Raw genomic sequence first — 11,994 nt, 5'->3', positions numbered from 1 at the left:
AGTCACTGAGGACTTCTCACCATTTATAAGCCGAACTGGAGATATGAAGCCAACTTATAAATCGGGCAAAACCAAAATTCAACCCCAAAACTCTTTGGCTTAAAATACTCACGTTTTAAAGACAACTGTATATTTAATGGTGCATTTATTCGCAGTTTTTAATAGTCTGTGAATCACTGTGGGGCTTTCTGTTGTATTTAAACTGTATTTAAACTCCAGTTATTCACTAGAGGTCATTTCTATCAGTAATCCACGCTGTCACTTCCTTGGGTCTGGGCTCGCAAAGCTCGCAAACGCTACCCTCTCTGCTCTCCAAGTACGCCCCACAGGTATTTCCGTAACGTGCTTTCCCCCGCCTGACCGGATGGATAAAAAGCCTCGTCTCAATACGTTCCTAACCTCTAAGGACCGGGCACACCAGAGCTGGGGGAGGGTGCTTGGAAAGGATGGAAAGCGTCGCAGAAAGCCGGTCCGAGCCGTGAGAGCTCTCAGGAAAGAGAACGGCGATGCGCAAGGCGAGTTTCACAATTGAAGTGTATCCTCTTTCCCAGCTGCTGTATCACCGGCTGAAGAGTCAGCAAAAGCCCTCTCTGACCTGGCTGCAGTGCCTAAGATAATTCCTCTTGCAGCCAACGAGTCCTTGTTCCAAAAAGCTACTGAAACTTCAAAGGACGTCGGCCGAGGAGACTCGGGGCGGCCGGGGGCTGGGTAAGGCCTCCTGGACTCCTCGAAAGCAGCGTGCACCGGGAGGAGCCGGAGGCGGGGCGCGAACAGCGCGGACCCAGCAGGTTCGGATGGAGGACATCCCGGAGAAAGGGGCGGGGATCTTACTCTAGAGGGGTGGTAGGGGCCCGCCCCAGTGAATGGAACTGAGAGGTGTGGGAGCTGACGGCGAGTAGATCGGCTCCGAGGGGCCGCAAAGGAGGTGCCGCAGGGCGATGGTTGCACAGGCTTCGGCTGCAGCCGTTTCCCCGCAGAGGGAGCTCCTCCGCGCGGAGAGGAGTTCCCGGACTCTGACATCCTATCTGCGAAGATCCGGATCTCCTAGGGGATTCCTGGGGATGGCGCCGTTCCTCCCCGCAGGAGCCGAGCGCAGAGACTCTCCCTCACCTCGTCACCCCAGAGGCACACGCTCGATTCTCCACTGTGAGGTCGGGGCTCTCCCTAAAGACCTTTCCCCACCACGCCACAACTTCCTCTCTCCAAATGTAAGATCCCCGGTTCCCCCCTCTCCTCTCCGTCCTCCCGCCCCTGGGCTTTAGCCTGGAAGATCCCTACTCCTCCCGGTGCGAAGCTTCAGGGCTCAAGTTCCGGGCTGCGCAGGTCGCCGCACCCTGGCCACGGGCTCGCCGCGGGGTGTCCCGGGGAAACGCACCGGCAGCCCCTCGGTCCCTAGTCCCTCTCACTCCATTGGCCCCCCGGTCCCCGCCCCGCCGCCCCCCACCCCCCCGCCTCTGCGGCCCAGGAGTGGCGTCAGCACGCCTGCCCCGCGTGGGGTTTAAATGCCCACTAGCGGGAGCCCGGGCGCTTCCAGCTCGGAGCGCGGTGGCGGCTGGAACTGCAGGGGTGGGAAGGCAGCGTGCGAGCGGGATCCCGAGCCGCGGAGCGCGCTGCCCCTCGCTCCGCCGCGGATGACTCGGGAGCTCGGGGCCAAGTGGCGCCCAGGCAGCATCCCTGCCCTCCGCCGTCCGAGGAGAGTTGACGATAAAACATTTAAAAGTCTCCGCTGCGGGAAGCCATGAGCTGTCTGGATGTTATGTACCAAGTCTATGGTCCTCCCCAGCCTTACTTCGCAGCCGCCTACACCCCCTACCACCAGGTACGTGTCTCCTCTCGTTCGGGCCGGGTAGACAGGTGGCGCGCCCCGGCGGCCCAAGTACTGCCAGTACTCCGAGGTTCCCGGTACCTCCGCGCCGGTCCAAGGGAGGCCGACCAGCTTCGGATGCGGGGATTGCCAGCGCTGCCACCCAATAGGTTGAGCTAACCCCTTTAGCTTGCCCGTTTGCTCTCTCGGGAAGGCAGCTAAGCCCTGCTAATGCGCGCCCCGGATTTCCTGGGAATAATCAGACCAGGATCGCGCGGACCGCGTTGTTTCTTTGGAGTCTGTTGGACTCCAGATTGTTCCGAGCCCCGTGCCGGCTCGTGGAGATGCCAGCAAAGCTCACTCAGAGAAAACCAAACTTTGGTCCCAAACGTGAGAGTGACGACGAAACAAAGGCAAGGGCCTGCCTCTGTCTTTCTGAGATGCAAAGATTCGCGTTCTCATCCATGCAAGCTTATCAAAGCCTTTTTTATCCCCGTTTCAATTCTTAAGCGATCAGGCCAGTTAATTTCAGAACCAGCGAATTCCTTATAAAGAATACCGCACGAAACTCTCTAACTTTATAATCTTTGCTTTGCAAAGTTCTGGGGAATATTATTGACCCAAAGTTCTGGGTACGATTGACCCGGCAGGGGCCAGTTTCATAGATAATATTAATACTTCGCCTTTCGCTAGCCTGAGTAGCTGAATCCGGCTGCCCTGCCGTCAACAAACCCACTTTCGAGAGAACCACTGGCCCCGGTTCTGCAAACCCTTCAAGTTTTGTTTAATTATTCCAATTTTCTATTCTCGGGGTATTTTCTGATTGAACATTTTTCTTTTCAGTCCTCGGCTGATGTAGTTGAAACTGGTGACAGTAGTCAAGGAAATGAATAAGATCATACACTCCAGTGGGTGGAGGGGGGATCCCCTAGGAGTCCTAAGCAGGTTCCAAAGGGAGAGTCTGGACTCCTGTTTTGAGAAAACTGAAATACACCCCGGTGCCTGAGCCCGTTTTTTGCCAAATTTTGCTTGCAAAATATATATTTGAAATTTTCCTGATGAATTAATGATGGAATGGGTAGATTTTGCATTTTGGTTTCTGCTTTTTCCCCTCCTCCTCTCCTTTGCAACTTTGGGTTTATTTTGCAACTAAGAGTTTATTTAGTCTCAGTACTAACTTTAGGAATCACCAGAGTCTCTCATTTTAAGTCAAGTGGGAATATGGTAGAAATGGTGATGTAGCTAAATAACTTCAGTCCTTTAGCTTCAGTGTCTAAGATGAGCTTCTTCCCAGGCTGGGAGTGTTACAAAGAGAAAAAGGTGGGTTGGTTTTCTGTTTGGTCCTTTCTCCTCCCTGACCCTGGACCAATCTATATCACCAAGATCTCTGTTCAGTTTTGTATGATCAGGGTCTCTCTTGAAGGACACCTCTGTCTGCATATTGCTTTAGCGTTGCATTGTCCATTGCTCGTTGCTAAGAAAATGTTTTCAGCAACCACACTTGGTTTTGTAAATCACTATCAGACAGTCATGATTTACCCAACCTCACAGCCAAGATCATCCTCTGCTTCTCTTCATTTCTTTTTTTTCCTCAATACACACTGGTAGTGAGGGTAGAAATAGCCCACTGGCTTTTCCTTTCTCAAAAGAAGGTCTCTCTAGAAGCTGAGACTTTTAAAATGGCCAGTTCATAGATGACCACATACCAAATTCCGTTTATTAAAACGATCCATATCACATTGTTATTCCATGTTTTTGGAATTTATTCCATAAATTCCATAACAATTTATTCCATTGTTATCCCCATAGCAGTTATTGCATCCTGGTTGTGTGGAGTTGATTTTGTTACCTTCATATTCTATCACGAAGATGCTTAATCCTGCATCTTGTATATCTGCCCTGAATTCTCAGCAAGGAACAGTCAGGCTGTAACTGAACTTGGGTGCCCTTTACCCTTGGAGCCTGATTTTAAAAATATATCTGCCTTGAGCCTGCCTCTGCGGTCAAACTGCTTAGCCTTCTTCCAGGACCTTCACCCTGACACCTTCAGACAGTTTTCTCTGTGGCCTAGCAACAATTCTGGGGAGACAAGCTCCAAGAAGGACCTCATCTCTCAGGAACCCCACCTTTGTTCGGCTGCAGGTTGGAAGGCCTGCGGACTGCGGCCCACATTATTGAGGTTATTGAGGACCCGGCACAGGCACTCACAGAAGGCAGTTGCTCCTGGTTACCTTAGGGATCCGGATGAGGGAGTGCAGTGCGAACCCAACTTGTTATGTCTTTTGAAATTGACTTCTCTATTATTTCTCCTTTGAGCAGAAACTAGCCTATTATTCCAAAATGCAAGAAGCCCAGGAGTGCAACGCCAGCCCCAGCAACAGCAGCGGCAGTGGCAGCTCCTCCTTCTCCAGCCAAACTCCGGCTAGTATAAAAGAAGAAGAAAGCAGCCCGGAGAAAGAGCGCCCACCAGAGGCGGAGTACATCAACTCCCGCTGCGTTCTTTTCACCTATTTCCAGGGAGACATCAGCTCCGTTGTAGACGAGCATTTCAGCAGGGCCCTGAGCCAGCCTAGCAGCTATTCCCCAAGCTGTTCAAGCAGCAAAGCCCCGCGGAGCTCCGGGCCCTGGCGGGGTAAGTACGGGCCTCACCAGCAAGAGGGGGTTGAGAGCTCGCGCACAGCCTGGGGTCCACCTGCAGAGGCGGCTGAAAGAACTATAGGTGTTAGAGAAGAGGTGAGATGGGGCATCGAGGGAGAGTAAGGAAATCGGAGGACGAATAGATACAGGCAGGCATAAGATCTCTTCTTGAGGAGGCAGAGCAGAGCAGTGGCCTAGGAAAATCAATAGCTCTGAATTGGGAGCCCTTGGTTTGTGCATTGGATTCCACCACTCCCTAGCAATATGACCTTGGGCAAGTCTCTTAACCTCTTGGAGGTCACTCTATTTACTGGTCTCTAAAATTAGAATAACACTTGCCCTCTTAACTACCCCTGGAGATAACAGTAAGGCAACTAGAAAATATATGTAAATGTGCTATGGGAATATGAGGTTTCCAACAGTCTCCCAAGTCAGGTGTGGGGGTGGGGGGAGGTGTATCTTCAAGTACAATAGCTTTCAGGGCCCTTAGTTCCTTTCTGAAAATGTCTCCAAAGAAAAATGTCTGAGAATGCATTGCAAGCAAAACCTGCTGAAGAGTCTCCTAAAACCTACTTATGCCTCTTGCCAGATTTCAATTAATTGTGAAATCTTGAAGCGGAGAATGTCTTTCAATAAGCAAGTAAAGTAAAAAAGAAATAAGACTTAAAGGGTAGCCAAAACACATCTAAAGGTTTTCCCCAAAACACATCCCCTCTTTATTACTTTACCATTCTCACAAAGCCCTGCTTTAGCTACCCTGGGACAATGGTTTCTTGGATAAGTCAAGGAGCTCTCCCTTCTATTCTGAAATCTCCACCTCCCTTTATTACGGAGACAAGAGTGGAGGTAACTATTTGGTAAAATTTCTCACTAATCTTAGTTTTTGATGTGTACTAAGATGAGAAATGAGGACTTTATTGTAAAAAGGAAAACAAGTATTACAGTTCGGGGGAAATGACAACCATCGACCTTCCATTTTTTTCTTAAATCTGATAATTTGTACAAACCTTGCCTAGACAAGATCCAAAACCAAAACATTCCTCTTATTCTCCAGTTGCCTCAATGTTTTTAATAGACTGTTCACTATGCATTTTCGAAGCATTTTAAAGTATCGACTATGAAGTGCAGATGCCTCCTCCAAGGTCCTTTTCATTAAATGCCTTTCCTTCCTTCCCCCCGCCCCCCCACTAAAGGCAACAAATTTGATCTAAATGCTGCTCGCTTAAAATGCTTCCAGACACTAGGGGTCAACAATGACACGGACAATAATAATTATTATAATATTCCTGGGGCCCATACTTTGATGCATAAAGTTTGTTAATTAAAACGGAAAAGACCTGTCCGTTAGTGTCCCTCTGTGCAAATAATAAAGCTGTCCTTTTAACATGTCAAGTTTACTTTCGGGGTGGGGTGGGGGAGCTTTTTGAAAGAAAGTTGCTAGAAAGGAGGCTAATAATAGCAAGACTCCGAAATATGTCGATGGACTTCCAGTCTATCAGAGGCCTTGGAGAGGCACGATTTCTGGTGTAAGGGAGGCTGAAATGCGAGAGCGGGTAGTGAGATCGCTAGGCGACCGACCAAGAGCGGGAAGAGGTAGCTTTAGCTTGAGAAGAGGCTGCAGGCCGGGAAGGCGAGGCCGTTTCTGGCCCGAGGTGGCCCGGCTCGGAGTCCGAGGGAAGCTCCCCGCGCCCCGAAACTGGGGCTGGGGAAGGAAGCGCCGCAGTTCCTCTCCCCGCCACTCGCGGGGTTCCCGCAGCGGGAATACATCCGCCACTTGCGAGGGAGCGGCGCTCCTCCCGGACCTCGCGTTCCCAGGCCGCGGCCCCGCGAGACAAGCGCCCTTCCTGCCCTTCGCCCATCCGGAGCCATCAGCTCTGCGGCGGCCGCGCGGGGTCGGCCGGCGACCGTCTCCCGACGGTGACGCGGTCCTCTCTCTCCCTTCCCTTCCCTCCGCCTCGCCCGCCCGAAGACGGCTCCTACCCCATGAGCCAGCGCAGCTTCCCCGCCTCCTTCTGGAACAGCGCTTACCAGACGCCGGTGCCCGCGCCGCTGGGCAGCCCGCTGGCCGCCGCACACTCGGAGCTGCCCTTCGCCGCCGCCGCCGCCGCCGCCGACCCCTACTCACCGGCCGCGCTGCACGGCCACCTGCACCAGGGCGCGGCTGAGCCCTGGCACCACGCGCACCCGCACCACGCGCACCCGCACCATCCGTACGCGCTGGGCGGCGCCCTCGGAGCCCAGGCCGCCGCCTACCCGCGGCCCGCCGCCGTGCACGAGGTCTACGCGCCGCACTTCGACCCGCGCTACGGGCCGCTGCTGATGCCCGCCGCCTCCGGGCGTCCGGCCCGCCTCGCGCCGGCCCCGGCTCCCGCGCCCGGCAGCCCGCCCTGCGAGCTCTCCGCCAAGGGCGAGCCGGCCAGCGCCGCGTGGGCCGCGCCCGGGGGACCCTTCGCGAGCCCCGCGGGGGACGTGCCCGGGGGTCTGGGCCTCAGCGTGGACTCAGGTAAGCGGGAGAGGGGATGTGGCATCCCCGGGACCCTCCTGCCCTGCGCCCCAAACTGGGCTGAGCCGGGGACCCCATTTAGTTCTGCTTGGAGACCCCAGTGACCCTGAGGCGTGAAGGTCTGCACACAGCGGGGTTGTGTTTCAGCAGACAGATGACTCTGTCATCGGTGTGGACAAAATGAGAAAGTGGCCGGTTACTATTACAGAGGATTTTTTAAGAATAAAATTTGTCAGAGAGGTTCTAGCTCTGTGCTGTTCAGTACCGTAGCCAGCAGCCACGTGTGTCGGCTGAGCACGTGAAACGTGGCCAGGCTGAATTGGGGTGTGCTGTAAGTGTATAATACACACTGGATTTCAGGACTTTGTCCCCAAAAAGAATGTAAAATTCATCTCATTATATTTTATATTGATTGCATGTTTCAACATTGCACACTAAATATATATTGGGTTAAATAAAATATTTTACTAAATTAATTCTCACCTGTTTCTTTTTACTTTTTTTCAATGTGGCTGCCAGACCATTTAGAATTATACCCATGGCTTCCATTGCTTCTATTGGACAGCGCTGATCTAGAGTACCTGCTAAGAATGTCGTTTAAAATCCTCTACAACTTGAGGGGCAGAGAGGGTCTTGTCACCCAGTGATAGTTACAAGTCATACAAATATGACCCATGACTGATAACAACTCAATTGCCAAATGAAATACGTTTCTTGAAAACAGAAAACTTAACAAGAATATGTTGTTAGTGATAATATTATGTCCCTAGCTTAAAGAGTTGAATTTGAAAGGTACACTCAAATAAGGCTTTACTTTTTTGTTTACTTTATTTTTAGGGCAAAATGAAAAAAAAATTTGCATAATAAATGGGATTGTAGTCTTTCCCCACTCTCTGTTCCCTCAGGTGCAGATGTGACATTTGTTTGCTTTGCTTTTACTTTCATCCATGCCCTTTAGATGAATTCTGTGACTTTCACAATAAAACACTGGTGTTTGTCTTTCTCTTTCTTTAAATACCTTGTGCCTTCCCTCCCCCACCCCCTTCTCTCTCCCTCTCTCTGTCTCTTCTCCCTCTCTCTCTCTCCCTTTTATTTTCTCTCTGTTTTCAGGTTTGCAGCCTCAGGACAAAAGCAAGGATCTGTACTGGTTTTAGACAACCCACCTTCTTCCCTGTAGGTCTCTGCATAGTGCAATTGGTGACGCTCAGAGCTGAAATCAAGTGGGTTTGTAACAGCTTCTGATCTTGGTTTGCAGCTCGTCGTTATTCCCTCTGTGGTGCATCCCTCCTGAGCTGATCTGCTGACCTTCCCCCTGCCCCTTCCCTTCTGACCAGCCATGGAGGCTCAGCATCTGTGCCTCTCACTTCATGGATGAGGACTTGGGGGAAGGCAGAGACTTCAAACTGCTCCGTGTATCGGGAGAACCAAAACACACGCGACAGAATTTTCATCTAAAAATAATGCCTTCTGCCAAAAGAGCAGACCCAAAGACTGAATTAAGCTCAATGACTTGTGGGCAAATCACTGGAACTATCCGTGGTGAGATCACTCAGGTGACAAGATGTCATGGTTTTCTTGGAAAGAAGGAAAGAAAAAGAGACGTTTTGGTGTGAATATTTTTTTTTATGCTGGTGTGAATTATTTCATTAAGTAGTGGGATCACAGCACTGCTGACGTCAATATCCTCACATTGAAAATGTCTTTGTATTTGCATCGAAGACTATATGGTAGAGAAGTCAAAAGAAGCCAATTCTTTCTTCCTCACCTGTAGCCTCCAGCTCCCTTTCTGCCCACTCCCTCCCTGCAACACCCACTCCAGACACAAAGACACACCTTTTCCTTCGGACTGTGAACATGGAAGCCTCAGCCTGAATGTGAGTGGCAAGTGGCTTATCTGGAGCCACCTGCCCAAGTCTTACTGAAATGCAGCTGTCGTAGGACAACTGTTTAAAACTCCAGAAATACACCGACCAAGGTGGCACTTCCCAGTGCTCGGCACAACAATTGCAATTGCACTGGATATGTTTTATACATGTGTGTGTGTATCATATTTTTTACAAAGGACATTTTATGATGAAAGAAAAAACTCTCTCTGCCTTCTCTCCCACAAGTTCTGTCCCTCCCTCTATCCTCCTCTGGATGAAAGGGGGAAAAAAATTAAGCCTCGAGAGACCCCCATGGTCTCCAAGAAGAACTAGGAATCACCACAAGGGGAAGAGATGTCCGTGGAGTCTCGGGTACCTCAGATCTTTTTCTCAGTCTCTATGGTCATGATTTGATCACTTTAGTATTGGGACAGGGGAAGGAGGTACATGTGTGGGCAAAACTGAAGGTGATGAAGAAGAAACGAACATTAAAGATGTTTGTTTACCACTAGGTTGCTGTGTTATTTCTTCAAAGGAAAACAAATGTCTTAGTTTTTCTCTAATAGAATAAAATAATTTATAGTAGTATGACCTGATGTCAGTAAGTAAAATCACTTTGTGTAAGTATTTTTGGTTTTCCAAAGTGTTTGCCATGCCATGAAATCTGAGAACTCCTTTCCACCTTGTATCAGCCTTGGAGATGAGAACTTAGGTATTCCCTCTCTGTTTCGTAAATGAGAAAATCATGGCCCAAGGAAGCCCGGGTTACCTGATAGTCCTCATAAAGTAAAAGAAATGTATAGGAAAACCGACTTGTGCACCACTCAGTCAGACACACACATTATTCTCCAAAAGAGAATTATCGTTACTTCCTAGATTCTAGACTCTTAAAGATAGTAAAGTACTCAGTTTAAAAATGTTTTTGAAATCTTGGTTGTTTTATACTTCGATCAGCTAGGCTAAGAAACCAAACATACAACAAAGCCAAAAAAAAAAAAAAAGAGAGAATTTATTAAAAACGTAATGGTTTTATGTTACCTTGATGCCAAGGTTATTTGTGTTCTTTCCCCTAAAGAGAAAGAGTTAATGTTGTGCCCAGATTGCCCTTGAAGGCTGTTAAAGCATAAAATATTAATTCAAATCTTGATCTTCATTATAATGTGTCTGATTTTTTTGCAGCCCCATTTACTGTAGCCTGCCAGGCTCCTCTGCCCATGGGAATTCTCCTCCTTCATTATAACACAAGAGGCAAATACCATTTATCTTGGATAGTATTCTCAAGAGATGGTTGCAGTTAGGGGACCTTATTCAGAGCATGGCTTAGCAGAGTTACCCATCTCTTCTTTCTGTCATTTGGTACCTGTTAAATAGACTGTGATCATTAAAGAACCTGCTACTGGTTTTGCTCAGATGGAAGGTACTATGTGATTATATTTCCCCAGATATGATAGCAATCAGTAATAACTATTAATAATTGCATTGTATATAGCAATAACACATATTAATTGTTTATCATTTTTCCAGGCACTGGTCTGAGGGCTTTATATATAGGTTAACTCCCTTAACCTCACAACAGTTCTGTGTGGCACTTAATACCACAGAGGCTCACAGAGGAGGAATAATCTGCCCAGTCACATAGCTAGTAAGTGGCAGAGCCGGGAAACCAACCCAGGCATCCAGGGGCAGACTGTGCTGTTACCCACAGCAGTAACTGCTGATCCACTTCTGACTTGTCTTGAGATGCTCACCTTTGGGCTTACTTTCTCCCCCACAAAAGATGAATAAAGAAGGGAAAAGAGGCAGGGCAGCAAAGACCAGCACAGTAGAATGTACAGAGTCCCAGGTCTCAAAGGAAATATCATAGGACATTGTCCAAACTCCTACCTCCAGACCATGCAGCCAGATGCCGATTTCCATTCATCTCTAGGAAGGACTTATTATTGCATCTCTTATTAATTCATTTCAGTATTTTTAGCCTTCTTTGCTCTGAAGCTCTTCACACCCAACCCAACCAAGTCGTGTTAAGCATGTTAGTCTGAGGTTTGGACACTGAAGCAATAACTAAAATTAACTTTGGACTTCTCTGTGTTTTTTTAAATCCATGTTCCATTGGCACAGATTACCAGTGTATACAAGCATAAATAAAATGTGTTCCCTTTGAGAGCACTTTTAAAAACTTGCCGATGAGTGTACAGATGAAGACAGCAAGTATGTTCTCTGCTGGACATCTTTTCCTAGTAGTCTGTTCCCTCTCTCAGAAGCTTCCCTGAGTCCCACCTATTTTAGCACTCAAGATCTCTGATCAGAACCCACGGGGAGCCTTTTCCCAGCCACGAGGTTCTGATTACCGAAGCAGAGCTGCTGCTCTCCTGAGCTGCATCTGACCTGAATATCAGGTTGCTGGTGAGGAGACTCATTCACTGGAACTGGCCTCCGGGGCGGTCCTGAACAGACCTTCCAGGCTGCCGAGCAGGGCTCCGGTGACCTGGCGCGGGGAACACGCAGAGCCCGGCCCTTCCCTCCATGTTTTACATTCCCGAAGGAGAAATGCAAGAAGCCCTGGGACTCCCATCATTCGGATCTGCGTTAATAGTTTCAGAGGGGACTTTGGTGAATTCGTAGCCCTGACATTTTTTCAACATTCTCTTAGGCCTACCAAGTCATGTAAAGGATGAAGTCTCATGCTTGTCTTGCTAGTGTTTGTGAAACCATGCAGACTAGAGGAGGCCCTAGTAGTTGAAAAAAAGACATTGAAGGAAAGGAGGGATGCCATGAGAAAGGTAAACATGATGTGTTTGCACGTATTATACCCGGTTGGGGGTCTCAGAGAGATTCGATTCTCCTCTGATCATCCCAGTTGGCACCGGTGTCCTTCTTACCCACGGTTTTCGCTTTGCACTTGGCCTCCACTGAGGGAGAGGTGACGAAAAGGGGAGAGACAGCTCTCTGCTACCAAGTAATCCTGTTGCCGATTGCCCTCTGGCTGAGAACTCAGTCACCCAACTGCAGGGAACTCTATCTGTTCGACTCCTCTGGTTTAATAGGAGTTGCCGTCTTGTCTCATTTCCCCTTTGAAGTTCTATTTCAATGCGTGGCAAATTCTAGCAATGACTTAAGATTGATTCAGGCCTGGATGGGAGGGAGGGCAGAGGTGGTGGGTGCTGGGAACGCAGACTGCCTGACTG

General features: G+C 49.2%; 1 protein-coding gene across 3 annotated transcripts; it reads left to right on the top strand.

Moving 5' to 3' along the window:
- The first annotated feature begins 1,529 nt into the window (after nt 1–1,529).
- Nucleotides 1,530–9,400, top strand: VGLL2 (vestigial like family member 2). Of its 3 annotated transcripts, XM_065911709.1 has the most exons (5): nt 1,530–1,819; nt 4,124–4,436; nt 6,411–6,944; nt 8,055–8,117; nt 8,200–9,400. In XM_065911709.1, the coding sequence occupies exons 1-4, from the start codon at nt 1,739–1,741 to the stop codon at nt 8,096–8,098; spliced, it is 972 nt and encodes a 323-aa protein (XP_065767781.1). In that variant the 5' UTR covers nt 1,530–1,738; the 3' UTR covers nt 8,099–8,117; nt 8,200–9,400. The 3 variants fall into 3 exon arrangements, with proteins under 3 accessions (XP_065767781.1, XP_065767782.1, XP_065767780.1); XM_065911710.1 differs by lacking the exon at nt 8,055–8,117; XM_065911708.1 differs by having other exon boundaries at nt 8,055–9,400.
- The last annotated feature ends 2,594 nt before the right edge of the window (nt 9,401–11,994 follow it).

The sequence above is a fragment of the Muntiacus reevesi genome, chromosome 19 (assembly GCF_963930625.1).
Source record: "Muntiacus reevesi chromosome 19, mMunRee1.1, whole genome shotgun sequence".
Taxonomy (NCBI): Eukaryota; Metazoa; Chordata; class Mammalia; order Artiodactyla; family Cervidae; genus Muntiacus; species Muntiacus reevesi.
This window is presented reverse-complemented; position numbering and strand designations above follow the sequence as displayed.

Excerpts from the sequence above, each read along its gene's own strand:
- VGLL2 (XM_065911709.1), top strand. The coding sequence starts at position 1,739 with ATGAGCTGTCTGGATGTTATGTACCAAGTCTATGGTCCTCCCCAGCCT. Across the intron at positions 4,437-6,410 it reads GAGCTCCGGGCCCTGGCGGG|ACGGCTCCTACCCCATGAGC; the intron begins GTAAGTACGGGC and ends GCCCGCCCGAAG. Across the intron at positions 6,945-8,054 it reads GGGCCTCAGCGTGGACTCAG|GTTTGCAGCCTCAGGACAAA; the intron begins GTAAGCGGGAGA and ends CTCTGTTTTCAG.